This window comes from Carica papaya, chromosome 7 (assembly GCF_054855325.1).
Source record: "Carica papaya isolate Zhongbai chromosome 7, ASM5485532v1, whole genome shotgun sequence".
Taxonomy (NCBI): Eukaryota; Viridiplantae; Streptophyta; class Magnoliopsida; order Brassicales; family Caricaceae; genus Carica; species Carica papaya.
Genome location: NC_142315.1, coordinates 15,485,015 through 15,508,938, shown reverse-complemented (window position 1 = coordinate 15,508,938; position 23,924 = coordinate 15,485,015). Strand labels below are relative to the sequence as shown.

General features: G+C 38.8%; 1 protein-coding gene across 1 annotated transcript; it reads left to right on the top strand.

Annotated features, from left to right (window-relative positions):
* The first annotated feature begins 8,061 nt into the window (after nt 1-8,061).
* On the top strand, nt 8,062-19,513 carry LOC148252997 (uncharacterized). Its single transcript, XM_088208504.1, has 2 exons — nt 8,062-8,398; nt 19,377-19,513. The coding sequence occupies exons 1-2, from the start codon at nt 8,062-8,064 to the stop codon at nt 19,511-19,513; spliced, it is 474 nt and encodes a 157-aa protein (XP_088064630.1).
* The last annotated feature ends 4,411 nt before the right edge of the window (nt 19,514-23,924 follow it).

Sequence of the window (23,924 nt, the reverse complement as noted above, 5' to 3'; positions counted from 1 at the left end):
AGTGGTTTCCTGTACTATAACCTTAATGTAAGGGATTATTCTGCATAACTACTCTGATACTATTTGTGACATTCCATATACTAAGTATAGCATAAGGGAGCCAAATACAAAAACATATTACAAGTGTATTAAGATAAATTATATACAGCAGAAGAAATATTACAATCCCTTACAAAATAAAGTATGAGGTCCAAATCTTATTATGCTGAGGCAAAAGTTTGGCAAAATAATAATTATAAGCCTTTTAAAAAATTGACTTATTAGAGTGTGAAACAAAACATGTATTTGTAATGGTTCATGGATCAACGGGATCCTCAAAGGCTTCAATGGGTAAATCAACGATTGGTTCCTCACTATCGTTCTCATATGGGGGGCATGGAAAGGGGCGAGTTTTATAAACTTAATAAGAAAAATAGTATTTAAACAATATTTCTAAGATTTTAAAAGTACTTAAACTTTAAAAAAATATACCATAAACAACTTACTATTGGCGATCGTTGTAAGTTCATTTTAATATTAAAGAAAATTAATTTTATTTGAAAAGGCATCGACATCAAGACAATCATATCATGCATAGAATCGAGAAAATAAAACAAATATAAATCATATCATGCATTCTTTTTATCTTTTATCTACTCTTTGCACGAAACCATTTTGACTTATATCTACTGAGGGTAATGTGGATTTTTGACTACCACTATGGAAAGACAAGTTATTTCATTTTTTAGCATATTTACGGCTTGCTAAATTGCAACATATTTACGGCTTGCCAAACATGACACATTCTGCAACCACGGCTATGCCAACCACAGTGGTCCTACGTGTAAACTATAATCACTAGCGTACGTCGCCACAGTGACACCTACAATCATATTACATAACCACTCTCATCAGGGGGTACACCGTCATTCATAGGGAGCAATCCTCTTACGTCTTTTTAGACCAGATGGGGGAGAAACATAACCCCTAAGAGATAAAAGGCTAATAGATCATGTTAATTTAAAATGCCATGCATAAATATTTTGATGATCATTTTCTCATAATATCCATGTTTTTCATATAATATTCATGCTTTTCACATAATATCCATGCTTCTTGAGTGAAATCACAACATCTCATGCATTACTTTGCATATCATCATATTCATATCATTTAATTAAATGTCAAATGTAAATAATTTTATTTAATCATGCAAGTACTATTTTTCATTGCTCATAAGATATTTAAATAAAAGTTTAACAAGTACTAAACATATACATTCCATTTCTCATTTAATCAAATAATATTTCATTTTATTATTTTAGAAATACTCCTTAGAATGTACAAGAAAATACCAAAATCTTCCTTAATAAAAACTTGTAGATTTCCTACGTTCCTTATCTTCTTTCCTTCCTTTCCCTCTCTCTAGCTCTCTCTCTTCTAGAAAGCTTTTAAATGAAATAAAATGCAGATGGCGTGTGAAGAAATAATGGGGAGGGGCCCCTATTTATAGATTAAATGGGTCATCAAATTTCTACCAAGTGGCGCGAGAGGAGAGAGGGAGGGAAAAGTTGGCTGATGCAATGAGACAACTGACAAATGTAACTGATGGATGACTGATGAGATGAAGGTGACATAATGATCGACATGAAGACTGAGGGACGCCAATTAAGGAGTGGCACATGCCCCCCAAATAGTAGCGCACTCCTCTGGGGCGGTGCGCACTACCCAAGGCCTACGCTTGCATTGGCAGTGGCTACTGTATGTGTTAATTGAGGCGCTTGCTTGCGTAGGCACACGCACATACACGCGAATCCGAGTGCTATCTATGTGAAATATAACAGGCACGTAGATTACATGCCTCACATCTCGTGCAGATGGAACGTGCGTGTTGGCAGACATTTAGCTGGCTGCGTGAGTGCATGGGAGCGGCACGCAGTGTGACACCCCACTCACCACTGTGCTTAACTTGTATTTGGAAAATCCTATTTATTCAAGCCTTTCGGCCACATTAAACTTATTTAATTTATTCTGCAATTTATTATCGTAATTCGTAAATTATATTGATTGTATTGTATTTTAATCCTATTTATCTCATTTTATTTTAATTTAATTGTTTAATCCTTAAATTTTGAATAAAATGATTTTTGAAAAAAAATGAAAAAAAAGGAGAAAAATCCAACGAGAAAATCTTGTAAGAAAGGGTTGCCCATGAGGGCGCCTGTGCACTATGCATGCGCACGCGTGTAGCAGGCGCAAGATGTGAGAACAGTGCGCGCATCGCATCCGCGCACGGAGCTGGCGCAGAACGTGCCTATAATGCGCACGTCCCATCCACCGCACGGTGTGGGGTCACTCCATGCGCGTCTTGTTGTGCCCAGACAGCCATCTGTGAGTCACTTCGCGCACAGCAGGCCTGTGAGGATAGGCCCCTGTGCGCGCACAGGCTAGCCCTCCAGTGTGCTGGGTGGGTGAGGCCATTGCTGCCTCGGGCAGTGTGCCACAGTCCACCTCGTGCGATGTGCCGTTGCTCCTGGCACCACCACTGATAGAGAAGGTCTTCCTCCTTAGTTTTCTTGGTGAACATTTTTTTCTCTCTCTTCATCGAATTTTGCCACTTAGTGCAAATCCAATGGCTCTCATTTTTATAAATAGGGACCCTTCATTCCCATTTTCTCCACACTTCCATTCTTCCACCTTTCAAGAATTAGAGAAAGAGAGAAAGTGATCTAGAGAGAGAAGGAGAGGGAGAAAAGAAGGATGGTGCATAAGAAATTATCAAGGTTTCAGTGAAAAATTTAGTATTTCTTTAAACGTCTTAAGTGATATTTTTAGACAAAAAAAGAGAAGATTAAATTGATAATTCTATGATTTTTTTTGTTCTATGTCTTGTGTTTGTAGGCTTAATAAGTTGAATTATTCTTGATTTAGAGCATGCCATGTGAGTGATAGACACTTGATGATTTGCATATAATTATAATAATATGAAACTAGTAAGATTATTTAGAAAATAAAAAGAACAAAACAAAAAATAAAAAGAAGTGGAATGAATCATGAATGGTCCAAAGTATATATCTGTATTGACATGCAAAATGTGTCAGTGTCTCGTTAGACTTTTTATCTCTGAAGGGTATTTGTTCCCCTAATCCCATCTGGGGTATCTATTCTCCCCCCTACCTTATATGGTTTGGAAAAACATAAGAGGACCGCTCCCTGTGGATGACAGCATACCCTCTAACGAGAGTGGTGATGGGAATATCTGTTAGGTCACATTTGGCTAAATACTATCGTGACCATAGAATATCTGATAGGACCACTATGGTGAGTACGACCGTGGTCATAGATCATACCGTGGTTTGGCAAGCCAAAAATGTGCTTGAACAAATTGTCATTATCTGTATCTAATCTGATCATTCCACATGGGTAGTCAAAAATCTTTATCTGCCTTCAAAGATGGAAGTTGTAATAATTTCGCGAAGCATGACATGAAAATCTAAGCATTTCATGATTAATTTGATTTTGTCTATTATCTAGTATACTGTGTGTTTATCTTAATTATATTAACGTAATTTTTTATCTAATAAATAAATTATTTTTATAAGATAAGATAGGTCTCCAAAGTAACCAAATGGTAAGTGTTTATGTTAAAATAATTCACCTTTAAAACTTTACGATATTATTTAAATATTGTTTTCCTTACCAAATATATAGAACTCACTCTTTTCATGCCCCCCCAGATGAGGAAGAGAATGAGGAATCGCCAACTGTCCTACCCATTGAAGTTTTTAAGGACCCCATGGATCTGCAAAACTTGAGTGCATGATCGTTCTCGCACTCTGATGAGTCTAATAGTATAATGATAGAAGTGGCTCTCTTTTGTACTTTGACAATGTATGTTGTAGCTACTCATGGCCTCAATTATATATGTGTAATTTAAACTCATCTATTTCTAAGAATTTGTATTAATTTGCTCCGTTGCATAAAATTTTATCATGCACTCGTAATCTATTTATGTATCTGACATCTATATGGCTTAATTAGCATTTGGGATGTCACAGATGACATCAAAACAGATTACACGGATCAAGTCTTCTTTTCCCAAAATTAGACCACTAACTCGTGTCTTCTTTTCTTTTGTAGGAATGATGCGAGGAAAACAATCCATAGAGCATACCGAGCGATCCGAAGCCCTGAATTATCCAACCACGGCTAAATTTGTCGACCGCTTTTGAGCCATCAAGGATTGACTGCAGCTATAGGACAAAATCAAGCCAACCCTTGTCCACCTCCTGCCTCAAAGTACCAAACAGCCAAGAGGTCTATTTCTCATAACATAGCAGAGTTTAAGAAGCTTAACCTGCCACATTTTGAAGGTGGCTCTGACCCCTTAATAGTCAAGCCTGGATCCTACTGATAAAGAAGCTTTTCTCTATCCTATACCTGACTGAGGAATAGAAGGTTCCCCAGCAGCCTTTATGTTAAACGGTGAAGTAGAACACTGGTGGCTACTTAAGAAGAAAGTCCTACCTACCCTCACCACTTAGAAAGTATTCATGGATGCATTCTTTGACAACTTTTTCCCTGCTTATATCCGAGATAAATAGGGGGAGGAATTTCAGGATCTCTGCTAGGGAAATCTGAAGGTTGCCCAGTATGTAACCCGTTTTGTCTAACTATGTAGATTTGCCCCTTTAATGGTCAGCCCTGAAAGTCGTAAAGGTAGAAAATTTTTAAAAGGCCTTTGTGCCGATATCTATGATTGGGTTGTGATGCTGAGACCCAGCCCGTATGTAGATGTGCTAGAACATGTCCAGTTGGCTAAAGACCTCATCTCGACCAGGCACCAATACATTGCTCGAGTCTATACCCAACAGCCTAGAAGGAGATTACCCGATCTAGTAGGTAGCTATCCCAATAAACGAATCAGAGTTACCCTTCCCAGTGCCTTGCCTCCACCTATGGGTTAGTCGGTCCGACTTACCTAACTCTGTCAACATTGTGGTCATTCGCATGGTGACCTACCCTGTCGGTGTATCAATCACGCCTACTATCAATGCGGAAGCACCAAACATCTTATAAAGGACTGCCCCTAGCGACTGAAGGATGTGGCTAGGCCTGTAGCACAGGGTCATGTGTACCACCTAGATGAACTCGGCGGTCTCCCTACTCCTGTTCTTATCCAGGGTATACTTTCTATTCATGATACTTCTGCCAAGGATTTGATCGATAGAGGTGCTACTCGCTCTTTTATTTCTTGTGCATTTTCTTGTAAGCTTGATATTAGCTCAGAACCTTTAGCAAAAAATTAATGGTAGAAACTCCCTTTAGCAGATTATTAGAAGCTCACTGTGTATATAAAGATTATAAGATGAAGGCTTCAGGGATAAAAGTATTTGTGAATCTAGTATTGTAATATTTTTCAAGATTTGATGTGATATTAGGAATAGATTGGTAAGAAAAATATAGTGTAATGATTGATTGTGAAAGTAGAATTGTAACCTTGCGATCCCAGAAAAAGAAATAAAATCTATTATTATTATTTTTCATAACAATTGAATAAACATAAATATGAGTGATGATCCTGCTGTGTTTTCCATACCGATTATTTGTAACTTTTTAGATGTCTTTCTCATCAAACTTCTTAGTCTGTCACCCCTGTGAGAGGTAGAATTTCTAATTGAACTACTGCCTGGAACCTAACCAATCTCAAAGCTCGCCTATCGTATGGTCGTATTGAGCTAGCAAAGCTAAAAAATTAACTTTTTGAACTGATTTCTCAAAAGTTTATCTGCCCTAGTCATTCTCCTTGGGGCACTCCAGTATTGTTTGTGAAAAAGAAGGATGGTTCCCTTAGACTCTATGTGAATTACTGGGAAATAACCAAGTAATGATTAAAGACAAGTATCCCTTACCTTGGATCGACAACCTTTTTGACCAATTGCAAGGAGCCAAGGTCTTCTCCAAGAATGATCTTAGAACAGGATATCACTAGCTGAGAATCAAAGAAGAAGATATTTCGAAGACCGGTTTCTGGTATAGGTATGGTTTGTATGAGTTCAAGATAATGTCATTCGGGTTAACCAATGCCCCTGCACCCTTCATGGATCTCACAAACAAAGTTTTTTGGCATGCACTAGATCAGTACGTCATCGTATTTATTGATGATATCTTAGTGTACTCTAAGAGCTTGGAGGAACATGCAGTACACTTGTCTAAAATGTTAGAGACCTTCACCGGAACCAACTGTTTGCTAAACTTAGTAAATACTCATTCTGGTTAGATGGAGTCGCCTTCCTCGGTCATGTAATTTCAAGTGAAGGGGTTTTTGTGGATCTATCAAAGGTTGAAATAGTAATCAACTAGAATTCACCTACTAATGTGGCTCAGATACGTAGTTTCCTTGGCTTGACAGGTTACTACTGGCGATTTTGCGACGATTTTTTTAAGATTGCTACTCCACTGACCTAACTCACCCGAAAGGGCTTGCCATTTTTCTGGAATTATAAATGCAATGAAAGATTCATGGAATTAAAGCGTCATCTTACCTCTGCTCATGTGTTGATCCTCTTTGACAAAATGAAAAAATTTCAAGTCTAATGTGACGCATCTCATATTGGCTTGGGGTGCATTTTGATGCAGCATGGTAGAGCAGTCGTTTATCGATTCTGACAGTTGAAACCTCATTAGCGAAACTACCTGAACCACAACATGGAATTGACAGCCATTATCTTTGCCCTGAAGATATGGTGTCATTACCTATTTAATCAAACTTTTGAGATTTACATTGATCACAAGAGTTTGAAGTATATCTTCTTACAGAGGGAGCTAAATATGAGACAAAGATGTTGGATGCATCTCCTAAAGGACTATGACTACAAGATCATCTATTATCCCAGTAGAGAAAATGTAGTCGCTGACGCACTAAATCGAAAGGAGTTTGCAGTGTTGGCCAAAACCATAGCCTGAAATTGGAAATTAATGGATACTATACAGTTGCTCTGCCTTAGCTATTAAGGCAAAGGTACCTATCTCGCTCATATCAGAGCCCTACTGAATCTCTTCATGAAAATTTAAAAAACTCAGTTCACGGACCAGGAACTCACCAAGAATTTGGGTAAGTTCTCTTCTAACGAAGTTCCTGATTTTAGGATTTCAGATGATGGGCTGTTTAGATTTTGGAATCGAATTTGGGTTTCCGTCGCTATAAGGGCGGATGTACTCAAAACCACCCATGCTTCCAAGCTATCCATCCATCCTGGGAGTACTAAGATGTATCGAAATTTAAAGCATCAATACTAAGGATATAATCAACTACGTCTCCCGATGCCTTACATGCTAGAGGATTAAGGTAGAACATTAGAGACCTGGCGATTTGTTATAAGGTCTTCTTATTCCTGAATGAAAGTGGGAGCATGTAACCATGGATTTTGTTACCAGATTTCCTAGGACTTGTTCTGGACGAAATTCTATTTAGGTCGTCATTGATCGACTAACCAAGATCGTCCACTTGCCCATTCGAACCACTGAGTCCACCAAAAAATTAGCCCGTCTTTTTATTAATGAGATTGTTTGACTTCATGGTGTTCCCTCATCCATTGTATTCAATCGAGATACTTAGTTTACCTCTCACTTTTAGGACAACTTTTAGGAAGCTCTAGGGTCTGGATTGTACTTCAGCACTGCTTATCATCCCCAAACGGATGGTCAGTCAGAACGTACGATCCAGATGTTGGAAGACATGTTGTGTGCTTGCATCTTTGACTTTAGCGATAATTAGTATGAGTATCTTTACCTATGTGAATTTGCTTATAATAACAGTTATCATTCCAGTATCAACATGACTCAGTATGAAGCCTTGTATGGTAAGCCCTGCTGTTCTCCCACTTGTTAGAGCAAAGTCAGAAACCAGCGTCATTTGGGGTCGGACTTCATCCAAGAGACTATTGAGAAGGTAATGATCATTTGTAAGAACTTGACTCCATCTAGAGTCGGCGGAAGAGTCACACCGATAATCTTAGGCAACACCTAGAATTCACCGTTGGAGACCAAGTTTTCCTCAAAGTTTTTTTTTACAAGGAAAAGATGCGATTTAGGAAAAGAGAGAAGTTGAGCCCATGTTATGTAGGACATTTTCATATTTTTGAATGCACTGGACCCTTGGCGTATCACCTTACTCTACCTCGAGAGTTTACGAGTTTACATGATGTTTTCCATGTCTCGATGCTCAAAGAGTACCAAGCTAACCCTTCTCAGATCATTCCTCACGATGAAACAGAGATACAAATTGATTTGACGTATCAAAAAATCTCCGTAGAGATTCTTGAATGGACCGACAAGATCTTGCACAACAAGACGATTCCCATGTTGAAGGTGCAGTGGCAGCATCATATCCTAGAAGAAGAGATGTGGGAGTTAGAAAGTAAGATGAGGAAAAAGTTTTCGGACCTATTCAAGACAAATTTAAGGACCAAAGTTTTCTAATGTGGGGGGGATGTAACACCCCGCTCACTACTGTGCTAAATTTGTATTTGGAAAATCCTATTTATTCAAGCATTTAGGGTATATTGAACTTATTTAATTTACTCTGTAATTTATTATTGTAATTCGTAAATTATATTGACTTTATTCTATTTTAATCCTATTTATCTCATTTTATTTTAATTTAATTATTTAATCCTTAAATTTTTAATAAAACGATGTTTTGAAAAAAAATGAAAAACTCTTGAGAAAAATTCTGTGAAAAAGAGCTGTTCGCGCGGGTGCTCGTACGCGTGCATAGTAGGTGCAGGATGTGCGCACGTCCCCATCAGCACACGCGGCGCGATTTCAATCTTGCATGCATCTTGTCTCGTGCAAGCGGGCCATTCGTGCATCACATTGGGCACGTACAGGCGACGCACAATGTGCACGCACCGTTTGAGCAGCACGCCTGTGCGGATTGGCCCTTGCGCACTTGGGGCCTGCACGCGATAGGGTCGCCCATGCACCGGCAGGCTAGCCCTACAGCACGCCAGGTAGGTGAGGCCATTGTCTCCTCGGGCAGTATAACATCCCACCCATCACTGTGCTAAAGTGATTTGGAAACCCTATTTATCCGGGCCTTTGGCCACGTCAAACTTAATTAATTTATGCTGCTTAATATTTATCGTAATTTTTAATTTTAGTTGATTTATATTCATTTAATTTTCTTTTAATTACTTTACTTTTATTTTATTTTAAATAATTTTATTCCAACTCATTTAAATTAAATATAAAAATTGAGAAAAAAATAAAAAATCTACGAATCGGGAAGAAAATCCTGCAGGAAAAATCCCGCAATAAGTCTGGTTGCCCGCATGGGTGTTGGGCACTTTGCGTGCACAGTGGCCGGGGCACGTTCGTACAACACACACGTCTTGTCTTGTCGTGCACAAGCAGGCCGTCCGAGCGTCACCTCACGCACGGACAGGCGCCGCACACTGTATGCATGCCATCCACACAGCAGGCTTGCGCGGATAGGCTTGGTGCACCAAAGGCCTGTGCGCAGTTAGCCTGCAATGCGACAGAAGGCCTATATGCATGCAGGCTAGCTTGCAGCGCGTCTGCTGGGGCACTACCACCTCGGGCAATGCACCGTTGTTGCCTTGCGCAGTGCATTGCTGCTGCTTGTAGAGGAGGCTGTCCTCCCTTATTTTTTGTGCTGAGCATCTTTTTATCCTCTCTCTTCACTGGATTTCGCCACTTGGTGCGAATTCGATGGTTCTAAAACTCTATAAATTGCTCTCCCCCTTCCCTTTCTCTCCACACTTCCATTATTCCCTTTTTCAAAAGTTTAGAGAGAGAGAGAAATATTAGTCTACTTAGAGAAGAAGGGAAAGTAAGTAGAACAGTGAAGGAGAAAATATCAAGATTTTGGTAAGGAATCTAGTGAATGATGGTGTATCCTCTAACAAGAGTGGTGTCACACTATCTATGGAGGTCACTCGTAGCTAAGTAATATCGTGACTGTAGATATCTGTTAGGGGCACTATGGCTGGTACGACCGTGGTCATAGATCATATCATGGTTTGGCTAGTCGAAAATGGGCCTAAGAAAATTACCGTATCTGTATCTGATCTGGTCATTCCACTTAGGTAGTTGAAAATCTATATTTGTCCTCAGAGATTGAAGTTGCAATGACTTCGCGAAGCATGACATGAAAACCTGAGCGTTTCATGATTTATTTTATTTTCTCTATTATTTAGCATGATGTATGTTTAATTTTTTGTATTAATGTATCATTTTCTTAAAAAATAAATAATTTTCCATAATGTGAGATACGTAAACAAGGAAGTTAAATGGTAAGATAAAATAATTAACTTTTAAAATCTTATGATGTTAGTTTAATACTGTTTTCTTTACTGAGCATATAAAATTCACTTTTTCCATGCGACCCAGATGAGGAAGAAAGTGAGGAACCGCAGGTTGATCTACCCTTGTAAGTCTATGAGGATCTCGTGGATCTACAAGTTAGAGTGCATGACTGTTCCCACACTCTAATGAGTCTAATAGCATAGTAAAAGAAGCGGCCCTTATGTTTTATTTTGTATTTTGTAGCCACTTCTGGCCTCAATATATGTATGTATTGGAACTTATATATATATTTGTAAGGGATTTGTAATGATTCTATTTTCTTGCATAAATTTTATCATGTACTCGTTATTCAAAATCTGTATCTGACACCCATTTGCCTTAATTAGCACTTAGGATATCACAGATGGTATTAGAGCAGATTTCGCGAATCAATCCCTTGCACTGAGGCCTTAGGTACATAAACCTTTTCCTAGGAAAGGAATAAGTAATTTTTTCAAAGATTAAACCTCTAACTCGTGTCTTCCTTCCTTTTGTAGGAATAATGCAAAGAAGACAAACCGTAAAGCATACTGAGCGACCTGAAGCCCCGGATCATTTGACCAAGGTTGAATTTGTAAAACTTTTCTGAGTCATCTAAGGATTGATCACAGCTATAGGACAGAACTAGGCCAACCCTTGTCCACCTCCTGCGCCTAAATTTCAAAACATAGAATGGTCTATCTCCTATAATATAGTGGAGTTTAGGAAACTTAACTCCCCACATTTTGAAGGTGGCCCTGATCCTTTAGTAGTTGAAGCTTGGATCCTACAAATAGAGAAGCTCTTCTCTGTCCTAGACCTAACCGAAGAACAAAAGGTCCATCTTGCAGCTTTTATTTTAAACGGTGAAACTGAACACTAGTGGCGACTTAAGAAATAAATTCTGCCTACCCTTACTACCTAGGAAGTTTTCATGGAAGCTTTCTTTGATAACTTCTTCCTTGCCTATATTTATAAAAACAAAGAGGAGGAATTCTAGGACTTCCACCAAAGAAGCTTGTATGTAGCCCAATATGCAGCCCGTTTTGTTCACCTATTTAGGTTTACCCCTTTGATGGTCACCTTCAAAAGCTGAAAAGGTAGGAAGTTTCTCAATGGCTTTCGTGCCGACATTTATGACTGAGTCGCGATGCTGAGACTCAGCTCATATGTGGAGGTGAACATGCCCAGTTGGTCGAAGATCTTATCTCGACCAAACACCAACGCATTGTTCGAGTCCATACCCAACAACAACCCAAATAGCTTAAAAGTAGAATGTCTGACCAAATAAGTAACCCTCCAAACAAATGAACCAGAGTTGCCCTTCCTCTTGCCTTGCCCCCACCTACAGCTCCTGTAACACCCTGCCCGTCATTATACTAAAATGATTTAGAAACTCTATTTATTTGAGCCTTTATTCGCTTTGACCTTAATTAATTTATGTTGTTTAACATTTATCGTGATTCGTGATTTTGATTAATTTTTATTTATCTAATTTTTATTTAAATTTTATTTTAAATAATATTATTTTATTTTATTTTAAATGATTTTAATTTAGCTAAATTAAATTGAAAATAAAAATTTAGAGAAAAAATTAGAAAACAGTGAAACGAAAAAAAAAGAATTCCCGCGAGAAAACTCCCGCGAGAAGGCTGGTCGCCCACGCAAGTGCTAAGCACTGTGCGAGTGCGCATAGCGCGCATGTCCCATCCGTACACATGGCGCAAGGTTAGGACCTATGCGCGCGTCCTGTCACGCATAAGCAGGCCATCCGCACGTCACCTCGCTTGCGGATAGGCCCTGTACACCTGGGGCCTGGGAGTAGTAGACCTATGCGCGCGGTGCTCAGTGTGCCTATGCCCTGCACGTGTAGTAGGAGGCTTGCACGCCTGCAGGCTAACCTACATCGTGTCGCTCAAAGCACTGCCATCTCGAGTAGGCAGCGACGATGAACTACTCTAGATGGCAGTGAGCAACGCACCACCGCCGCCGGTGGAGTAGGAAATCCTCCCTCATTTTTCGTGCCGAACATCTTTTTCTCGTCTCTCTTCACTGCATTTTGCTACTTGACGCGAATCCAATGGTTCTAAAATTTTATAAATTTCCCTCCCCCTTCCCTTCCTCTCTAAACTTCAATTCTTTCATTTTTCAAAGGTTTAGAGAGAGAGAGAGAGAGAAAGATAGTAGTCTAGTGAGAGAAGAAGAAAAAGAAAGGAGAACAGTAAGAGAGAAAATATCAAGGCTTCGGTAAGGAACCTAGTATCTTTTTTGATATCTTAAGGAGTATTTTTAGATCAACTAATTTAATATAATTGTTAATTTACCTATTTTGTATACTTCGGTATTCAAATGAGTCGAATTATTCTTGTTTTTAAGCATGCTATCTGAATTGTAGACACTTGATGAATTTACATGTAATAAATATAATATCTAATCGGTAACAGTAAAAAGTATAAAAGATAAAAAAAGAAAAGAAAGTGGAATAAAGCCTGTATGGTCCGAAGTGTATCTGTATTGACATGCATATTGCATCAAGTGTGTCATTAGGCTTTTTATCTCTAAGGTATATCTGTTCTCCTTACCCTTTGGAGTATCTATTTTCTCCTCCCCTATATGGTTTGGAAAGACGTAAGAGGACCGCTCCCAGTAGATGATGTTATAACCTCTAACGAGAGTGGTGTCGCATTATTTGTTGGGGTCACCCACAACTAAGTAATGTCATGATTGTAGATATCTGTTAGGACCATTATGCCTAATACGACCATGGTCATAAATCGTACATGGTTTGGCCTGAGTAAATTTTTGTATCTATATATGATCTGGTCATTCCACTTGGGTAGTTGAAAATCTGTATCTGCTCTTAGATATGGAAGTTGTAACGACTTCACGAAGCATGACACAAAAATATGAGCATTTCATGATTTATTTAGTTTTTTCTATTATCTGGCATGATTTATGTTTGATGTTCTGTGTTAACGTATCATTTCGTAACAAATAAATGATTTTCCATAATGTGAGATAGATAAACGAGGAAGTTAAAAAGTAAGATAAAATAATTAACTTTCAAAATCTTACGATGTTAATTTAATACTGGTTTCCTTACTGAGCATATTGAACTCACTCTTTCTATGTCCCCCCCCAAATAAAGAAGAAAGTGAGGAACTGTAGGCTGACCTACCCTTGGAAGTCTACGAGGATCCTGTGGATCCACAACTCTAAGTGTATGACTGTTCTTGCACTTTGATGAGTCTAGTAGCAAAGTGAAAGAAATGGCCCTTATGTTTTGTATTCTGTAGCCACTTTTAGCCTCAGTATATGTAAGTATTGGAACTCATATATATTTATGAGGGATTTGTTATGATTTTGTTTTGCTGCATAAATTTTATCATGCACTCGTTATTCTGAATTTGTATCTAACACCCATTTGCCTTAATTACCACTTGGGATGTCACAGCTTAATCTACTCGAGCTAACCAACCCTGTTAGCATTGTGGTCACTCACATGGTGACTTGCCCTGTCGGCGTATTAATAATGCTTGCTATCGGTGCAGAAACACCCAACACCTTATTAAGGACTATCCTCAACGACTAAAGGATGTAGGTCGGCCCATAGCACAAGGTTGAGTGTACCACTTAGATGAATTTGATGCCCTTCCTACTCTTATCCTCATTCAGGGTATGCTTTTTATTCATAATACTTATACCAAGACTTTGATCGATACTGGGGCAACTCACTATTTTATTTCCTATGCATTTGCTTGTAATCTAGAAATTAGACCAGAAGCTTTAGGAAAAATGCTAGTGGTGGAAACTCCCTCTAAAAGATTACTAGAAGCTCATTATGTATTTGAGGACTGTAGGATAAAAACTTCAGGGATGGAGGCATGTGTAAACCTGATACTATTATATTTTGTAGGATTTGATGTAATATTAGAAATAGACTAGTTGGAAAAGTATAGAGCTATAATAGACTACAAATTAAAATTTTAACCTTACAATCCCTGAAAAAGAAATAAAAGTTATTATTACCGTTTTCCTAATAATTGAATGAACAAGAATATGGGTGTTGATCCTACTGTGTGTTCCAAATCAATTGTTTGTAATTTTTTGGATGTCTTTTCCATCAAACTTCCTACTCTACCTCCCCCACGTGAGGTAGAGTTTCTAATTGAATTGTTGCCTAGAACCTAGCCGATCTCGAAGTCCATGTATCACATGAGTCGCGCTGAGCTAACAGAGCTAGAACATAAGCTTTTTGACCTTATCACCTGAAAATTCATTCGTCCTAGCCATTCCCCTTAGGGCGCTCCGGTGGTGTTCATAAAGAAAAAGAATGGTACCCTCTAACTCTGCGTAGACTACAAAAAACTCAACCGAGTGACCGTTAAAAACAAGTACCCCTTATCCCGGATCGACGATCTCTTCGATCAATTGTAAGGAGCCATGATCTTTTCTAAAATCGATCTTAGGATCGGGTATCACTAGTTAAGAGTTAAAGAAAAAGATATTCTAAAAATTACCTTTTGGTGCAGGTACGATGTGTACAAGTTTAGGGTGATGTTGTTCGGATTAATCAATGCCCCAGTAGTCTTCATGGACCTAATGAATCGAGTTTTCTAACATGCACTAGATTAATATGTCATCATTTTTATTGATGGCATTCTAATGTATTCCAAAAAGCATGAGGAACACACTTTACATTTAATTGAAGTGTTGGAGACTCTCCGTCAAAACCAATTGTATGCAAAACTAAGCAAATACTCCTTTTAGTTGGATCGAGTTTCTTTTCTCGGTCATGTGATCTCAAGTGAAGGAGTTTCAGTAGACCCATCCAATCGGTAATCAGCTGGAGTTCACACACCAATGTGGCTGAGGTATGAAGTTTCCTAGTGTCATACTCCCAGCAGTAGACACAAACAATATAGAATCAAGTTTATCAGGTAATACATTAAATTTTGATGCAAAAATAGGTGAAACAAATGAATGAGATGCACCAGTGTCAATCAAAACATGAGCAAGATAGTTACAGATAATGTACATACCCTGTACCACGTCCGGGTTGGCTTCAGCATCTTGCTGGGTGAGGTTGTAAGCCCTGTCCTAGATAGGAGGTCTGCCCTGATTCTGGTTCCTTGGGCACTCTCTCGTATAATGTTGGGCACTACCACATGTGTGACAAGTGTTGTTGAGGCGGTAGCAAGGCCGGTCCCCATGATCCTTGCCGCAATACTGACAAATCTTACCACGTCCTGCCACTAGAGCCTGAGGGGGAGCCTGGATCACAGGTCTTGGCCTCTTGTTCTGTTGGACAGGCACAGTAGGTGCTGGTCTGCGGGGGTGGAGCTGAGGGTCTAAGGTTCCCTGCTGCTTGAGAGAGGGTGTGGAAGCTCCTCTCCACCAGCTGTGCCTTGGACAGAACAGTCGAATAAGTCCTGAGCTCCAGCACAAACAAATGTTGTCTGATCTCAGAGGAGTATCGGCCCAACTTCAGGAACTTACGAACATATTCTGACACAGTCATGTTCCCCTGTACCAATTGGACAAAGTTCATCTCCTTCAAATGTTGGAGATGCTCTAGGAGGTACTCTGCATAAAAGGCTGCTAGGAGCTCTTCCCAAGTAACTGGAACAGGTAGGGTGGTTTATTTGAGTTCCCACTTGTGATCTGCTTCTCCCACTAGCATGTAGGTAGCAAGGGTGACCTTCTACTCATAAGTCACCCCTAGGGTCTTGAAGGCCTTCTCTGTCTCTCCCAATCAGTACTCAGCATCTTCAAAAGAGGATTCTCCTGTAAAAATAGATAGGTTTAGTCTCTTGTACCTCTCTATGTAGCCTGGGTTAATCGTGGGAGGAATTGGGTCCTGTGGAAGAGGGACTAGGCCAAGCTGAGGATAGACTAGGGGGGCCTGTGGTGGTACTTACTGATACGGTGGGGGCATCGGATTGTATTATGGTGGTGCCGGGCAGTACTGTGGATAGGGCACTGAATCATACTGCGGTGGTGTCGGGTGGTACTGTAGAGGAGTAGGGTCGTACTGGGGTGTCTCGGGATCCTCTCACTGCAGTGGTGGCTCAACTTGTGGCAGCGGGGGAGGGTACAGGTAGCTCCCTCCTCTCCTTTTGGTCCTGCTGGGCAGTAATGAGTCTCTCCAGCATTCCGGATTGCTTGGTTTAGTGGGGGTCTTCCTCTACTCATCTCTCTGTACCTGCATTTCACAAGAAAGAGTTGAGTGATAATTCATTGGTTTGGTGTTTCTCTAAGTATTATTGTGTAAGGGACGAGTCCGAGGAACACGGCTCTGATACTAACTGTAACGGCCTCGAAAATCCAAAATGAAATATATAATAATTTAAGTGTGGAAGCAAAATAAAAGGTTAAGGTTTGCATCCCTTGCACAATAACTTAAAAGTACTAAACAAACATTAGGGAATAAATTCTCTAAAAAAACACGAGAAATGAGAAAAGTATAGAAAGATATAAAGTATCTAGCATCTACTAGCAATCTTCTCGCAGATCGAACCCGGGAACCAGGTCCTCTTGATCTGAAATGGCTAAATAAAGGATGAGGTACACTAGCCCAGTAAGGACATCACACTATATCACCGGCACAGAAGAAAAGTTTGGTAGAAAATCAAAATCACAAATGGAGCATTAAATTTAGCAAATTCGTTTATCAATCATAAAATCATTTACCCTTCACTTACCATTGTAGAATTTATGAAAATAAACTATAGAAACAATAATATCATGCAGATCATAACTTCATGCACGATCAGCAACATATAACACATCATAAATTCACATTCATTAATAGTAAACTAAATCATAACCGTTTCTCGTTTTACCAGCCTACTAATATCCATGGGGATCCATAGGGGTATCCCTGCTACATGTGAGCCCTTTCTCTTAACAATCTTAATTACAGAGCCGTCCCAATACCCCGTCCGGTATGAGCGCCAAGACATTAAACCTCAATACCCCGTTCGGTATGAGGGTGAAGCGGGTCGTTCCTATACCCTATCCGGTATGAGCATCACATGACCAAGTCTCCATACCCCGTCCGGTATGAGACAACGTACACGGTAGGATTCCCTATGAATCTGGTCCATCCACCATCTCCCAAGATATATAGTGAGGCTGTCGTCTTATCTGTTTATTTGATCATACCCCTTTCCTGTTTTTCCTTAGTCCCTATTACCAAATCGAACATAATCACATAAACAAATGAACATGCATCTAGTAATGCATCATATCTTAAATCCCCAAATCAAGCAGTGGTCAAGTAAGGCAGTAATACATGCATTTAAGCAATAAAATATATAAACCAGATACCATCATGCTTTTAGACTGTAAAATAAATAAACAGAAATCAACAGAGAATAATGTCCGATTCGGACTCCATTAGTGATCCGTAGTTAATTATGCACTTCTATTTAATTTGTACAAAAGACTGTATTATTATTTGTGCAAACTTCAAATCTATGATAGAAAATAGGGTGAGAGTCCTTGATTTGACGATGAAAAGCTAAATGGTTTACTGCAGCTACGGGCGGTCCCTTGGTTCCCTGAATTTCTCTTTGGGAACTGAAACGCGCATACAGTACCTACAAATGTCCCAAATAAACCCAAAAATCAGTCACAGGGCCTACTCGTCCAATTTTAGAAATCCGGCACGGCGGCTCCGCCGTGCTCCAGCAACGGCGCCGCTGCGCACGGTAGCGGTCCACCTCGGATCGATCATTTTCAACCGAATTCGGTCAATTTTACATCGATTATTGCGAGCACACACGCTAAAGGGCCTCGGTGGGCTGAAAAAAAATACGAAAACTGAAACTCAGCGGTGGCGAGGCTCTCCAGTGCGGCGGCTCCTCCGGCTCACATTGCAGTTGGGTGTTTCGCTTCGGTCAACCTGTAGAGAGGAAAACAGTGATCACAACAGTAGAAAAATTACACAAAATGGGAATCGGGAAGGGCCTCATCAGAGGCGGTTTGTGAAATTCCCAACGGCAGTGGCGCCAGGATTCGACGGTGTTTTTCGACCAATTAGTCGATTCTTTCACTCCAATTTGGCCATGAGTGGGTTTAAAATTGAATTTCGTATAAAAGGAGAAATTTTTGCTTTTTTTTGCAGTCGGAAAGGGTTCCAGTGCGGCGACGGTCGGCTCCCCAACAGCTGGGTTGTCTTCTCCAGCGAGGGGTTCTGGCGGCTAGGGTTTGGGTTTGGGTGCGGATGGGGTTATTTATACCCATCCGCTTTTAATATGGGTCGTCCATCACTTTTGATCTGGGCCATCCGATCACGATAAAATAAGGAGTGAATCTGGACCGTTCATCGAGATTCAGTCTGGGCTGTCTGTGCGCGATTCAATCTGGGCCGTCCATGCGTGCGGGAACAGACCTCAGCCGTTCGATCGCACTCAAGCAGATCGCCTACGTGGCTCCCCCCGCGTGGCCTCCCATGTTAGTCCCTCTGCCACTTGGCGCATCCTGGTTGGTCAGGGCTGCTAACCCGTCTGACGTGGAACAATATTTTTAAATTACGTTTTGGCAATTGGTTTCTGATTTTTCTTTCAAAAATACCCCCAGAACCCAAATTTTCACTCCTTTTTTCCAAAATTATTTTCAATTTAATCCTTAACAAATATTTACCCCTTTTTTCATTAAATTAAAATTAAATAAAATAAATAAATAAATAATTATATTTATAAAAAAATAAAAATGAAAATAAAAAATAAAAATAAAAACTAAAATTTTTGTTGGGTGTTACATTGATTATTTGGTTGCCCCATAAAAAATTAGAGTGATTTCTCCATCTAGGATTGTAAGTATTAGAATAAGGATTCCCTTGTTGTACTATAGAATTATGAACTTGATCTTCTTATGTTGTCGCCATACTCATGTTGTTTATCTTCTTAGTTAAGGCCTCAGTTTGTGCAGATAGAGCTATATAGTTGTCAACACTATACAAGCATGCATTCTTTCTTAATGAAGATCTCTTCTTCTCCCATTGGTAACTATTGTTCAACATGTCCTCAATCAACTTGTAGGCTGCTTTAGGTGTCTTATTATTCAATGTTCCTCAAGCTTCTGCATCAGTCATGCTATTGATGTTGATGGTGAGACCATTGTAGAATGTCTGCACTTGAAGCCACATAGGTCGACCATGGTGAGGAACTCTGCTTAGTAGATTCCTATACCAATCCCAAGACTCATATAATGAATCTCCATCTATTTGTGCAAAGGTGGTGATGTCATTCCTCAACCTAGTTGTCTTTGAAGAAGGAAAGTACTAGTTTTGAGCCATGTCGTTCCAAGTAGTGATGGAACCAGCTAGTAACGAATTCAACTAAGCCTTAGCTGTATCCTGTAATGAGAAAGGGAAAAGGCTCAACCTAATTGCATCATTGCTCACTCCATCATGCTTAAAAGTGTTGCAAATCTCTAGAAAATTAGCAATGTGCTCATTAGGATCTGCAGTTGGAAACCCAGAAAATTATACACTCTGCTGAATAATCTGGATGATGGCTAGCTTAATCTCAAAGTTGTTAGCTGCTAGAGCCGATCTTGTGACACTTAGTCTGATTCCAATAAGAGATGAAATAGTATAATCCATCATTGTGCACTCTCTTCACTCTTCTTGTGCTCTCAATCTATGACAAGTCTTCTCAATTTTTGAATAAAAAATCAATAGCTCTTTGCTACATCTGGTCATGCACTACAGAATTAATTGCAAATATATAGCAAAATGAAATAAACAAAGTAAAAATACCAAACTAATAATAATCAACCTATACGAATGTTGCTAGTATTAGTCTCTAGCAACGGTGTTAAGATCTTCTGTTGTGAGTTTTGAGTTAACCTCACCTAGAAAGTGCACTAGTTCAAACATATACTACAGTGGTGAATTCGAATATCGTCCTACGAAGACTAATATAAAAAATACTAGAATCTCAACTTATTTATATTATTTAGCTAAAGATTAAGAGAATAAATATAAACTAATGCTTAACTAAGAAAGAAATGAATTAAAACTAATTTATAATCGAGATATAATAATTGTTAAGATATCATAATCCATCCTAAGTTCAATTGTAAATTTCCTAAATTCAATCTATAACAAGAATTTCACCAAATTTCATTCAATCATATAGTAATCTCTTTTTCAAGATCAATTACCCTACCTAATTCATAATAACACACACATCTCTTTGAATTAATATAAATCAGTGCATTAACAATCAATCATTAAATACATAGATCATGTCAAGTATCTCTACTCATATTCAATATATTGTGCTAACTTGATATTCTAATGAATAATCAATATCTCAATTCGATCATTTATCACAAATCAATAAATAGGTGATCAATCTTTTTATGCATAAAGCCACAAGATAACACATAAGGATTTGAGAAAAAGACTTTCATAGATTGAATAAGGAAATAACAAAGTATCCCTTAGGGTTTTATCAAAGATCCCAAAAGAAGAGTTTGTTTACTCATCCTAAAGAAAGTTGCAAGAAACAATTCTAAAAAAAACATAAAATAAATCATAAAATGATCAAAAATAAACCCTTGAGAAGAAGTTCTTACTGTCTGCCACCATTTTTCTTCTTTTCTCCTCCTATGTTCTCCTCATCTTTTTTAGATAATACCCCCTTTATATACTTTAAAACCTAATATTTTGACATAGTCAAAATTTAATCTAGCACGTCCCACAGCCATGTTGAATTGACACACAAGTGTGTCTTCCTTGGAATCACATAAGTTTTGAGCTTGTAGACATGACACAACCGTGTCTCTTTCACTAAACGGAACAGAAATGGTAGCTTTTTTAAAAAATTTTCGTGTCTTAACCCAGTATAAAGCCCACAGTCATGTCTTTAATCACATGGTCGTGTCTCATTCCTCCTCAAAAATAAAAATGCTAGCTTCTTAACACATGGTCGTGTGTTATGGCCATGTCTCCCATATCTTTATTTTTCAACCTTTTTTCTCCCGAATCTTGCTCCATTCCACTCTAATTTACTTTCAAGTCTCATAATCATTCCTGAAAACTGCCAAGAACAATTCAAAAGTTTATGCAACAAAAATCAATCAAAATCAAGTCAAATGAAATAGAAAAATATCTATAAAATTCAATTATATCAGCTTCTTGGAAACTTTCCTAAAAATGAGAGATGAAAAGAGGGTCCTTGTCTGAAACCATGAAAGTTGGGACACTATGGAGTCGGACAATCTCCTTAACATACAAATGAACCAACTTACTGGTTGAGTCAATAGTCTTAACTTCAAGGAAATAGGAAAATTTTGGTCAGTTTATCCATGATGACCCAACTAGCATTACGATATGAACTTGTCCTCAAAAAATTCGTGATGAAGTCCATAGTCACATGCTCCCGTTTCCATTCTAGGAGAGACCTTGTAAAACACCACTAGGTCTCTGAGTCAGTAGTCTTGACTACAAGGAGTATTTACTTAACTTGGTTTAGAATCAATGTCATTGAAGAGTCAAATCTAGATTTGATTTAGGTGAACGACATGATCTTAAGGGCTCTTGGAATACACTAGGATGTAATCAATAAAAACGATGACACACTGATCTAGTGTAAGTTTGAAAAATTGGTTCATAAGGTCCATGAAGGTAATAGTGGCTTTGATTAATCTGAAAAGCATGACCCTGAATCATAACTGACCATACCTGCAGTAGAATGCCATTTTGGGAATATCTTCGACCTTAACCCTCAATTGGTGATAGCCCGACCTAAGATCAATCTTAGAGAAGACTGATGCACCATATAATTGGTCAAACAGATCGTAAATATAGTACAAGGGATACTTACTTTTGATAGTCACTTAGTTGAGTTCCTAATAGTCAATACATAGCCTAAGGTTACCATCCTTCTTTTTCACAAATAAAACTGGGGCATCCCCAGGAGAATGACTTGGTTTGATGAATTTCTTCTCCCAAAATGCGGTGATATGATGTTCTAACTCCAAAAGCTCCGTTCGGTCTATTTGGTAGATAATTTTTTAGATAAACTGTGTCCTTGGGACTAGGTCAATGGAGAACTCAATCTCCCACCAAGGAGACAGACCTGGTAGCTCCGTATGAAAAACACCCGAGAAGTTACAGACGATAGGGACAGCCTAAATTGATAGCTCATGATCCATGTGCCTAGGCATAACAGAAGTTAAAAAAAGATAAGAAAAATTTTAGAAAAATCCTTACCATACAATTATAAAATCCATAAACATTCAAAAAAATATTTATTTAGAAAACAAAAACCTTCCCATAGTTCTAAGATTGTTTCCTTTTGGATGAGTGCAGGGTTACAATTTTATCATAACAGTCGATACAGCTTGATAGTTTTCTAACCAGTTTATTCCTAGTATTACATCAAATCCAGAAAAATCTAGAAGTATAGGATCTATAGTTAATTCTTTACCTGAATGTTCACTCTATAGCTCTTATATTCAACATGCGCTTATAATAGTCCTCTAGAGGGTGTTTCTACCACTAAAATGCATCCTAAAGGTTCTAGTTTAATTCCTAAGTTTATTACAAATCTACATGACACAAAAGAATAGGTGGCACCAATATCAATCAAAGCACAAGTGGTAGAGTTATAAATAGAAAGCATATCCTAAATGATAGTTGGTGTAGCTATGGCACTGGCCTTGTCAAGATGGAAGACTCTTGCTTATGTAATGGGTTTAACAGTTTCTCACGACTTCTGGGAACAATCCTTTATAAAATATTGCGTGCTCCGGCACTTGTAGTAAGAATTGTTCAAATAGCGGTGGGTCGGTTACCATGATTTTACCCACAATGCTAACATACCTAGGTTAGCTGAACAATAATAGGAACTATACGGGATCACATATAAACACAGTTAGGGCCAGGGCTAGTTATCTTCTTTTTCTGTTACAGTTGTGCACAAACATGATTAATATGCCGATATCGGGCTGTAATGAGTTTCTCAACCACTGGGCATGCCCAAGAACCTCTACATAGGAGTTGGGCTTCAATATAGTAACTCGGTCAAAGATATCAGCTCTCAAACCCTTTAAAATTTTTTTAGCCTTCCAGCTCTTAGTGGCTACAATCTCAGGAGAAAACTAGGAAAACTAGACAAACAGGGCAGCATACTGACTAATAGTCATGTTTCTTTGACGCAGGTCTTGAAATTCTTCTTCCTTATTTTCCCGAACATAAACTTAAAAAAGTTCTTGAGAAAGGCATCCATGAAATGATCCCAAGTGGTCGGAGTTGGCAAAACATCATTCTTAAGCCGCCACCAATGTTCGACCTCTCCAATGAACATAAAAGTTGCCAAAAGAACCTTCTATTCCTCAGTAAGATCCAAGACGAAGAAAATTTTCTTAATTTATAGGATCTATGCTTCTGCGGCCATAAGGTCAGGTCCACCATCAAAGTGAGAAAGGTTTATCTCTTAAATTTTGAGAAATTCTGGAGATGGTTCGGTCAACAGAACAATGATCATGTGTAGGAGTTGGCTGGTCATTATTGGCTTAGTTGTGATCTACAGCAGCAAACAGGCCTTGAATAGCTCGATATAATTATGTAAACT

Excerpts from the sequence above, each read along its gene's own strand:
- LOC148252997 (XM_088208504.1), top strand. The coding sequence starts at position 8,062 with ATGCGATTTAGGAAAAGAGAGAAGTTGAGCCCATGTTATGTAGGACAT. Across the intron at positions 8,399-19,376 it reads AGAGATGTGGGAGTTAGAAA|GCTGCTTTAGGTGTCTTATT; the intron begins GTAAGATGAGGA and ends ATCAACTTGTAG.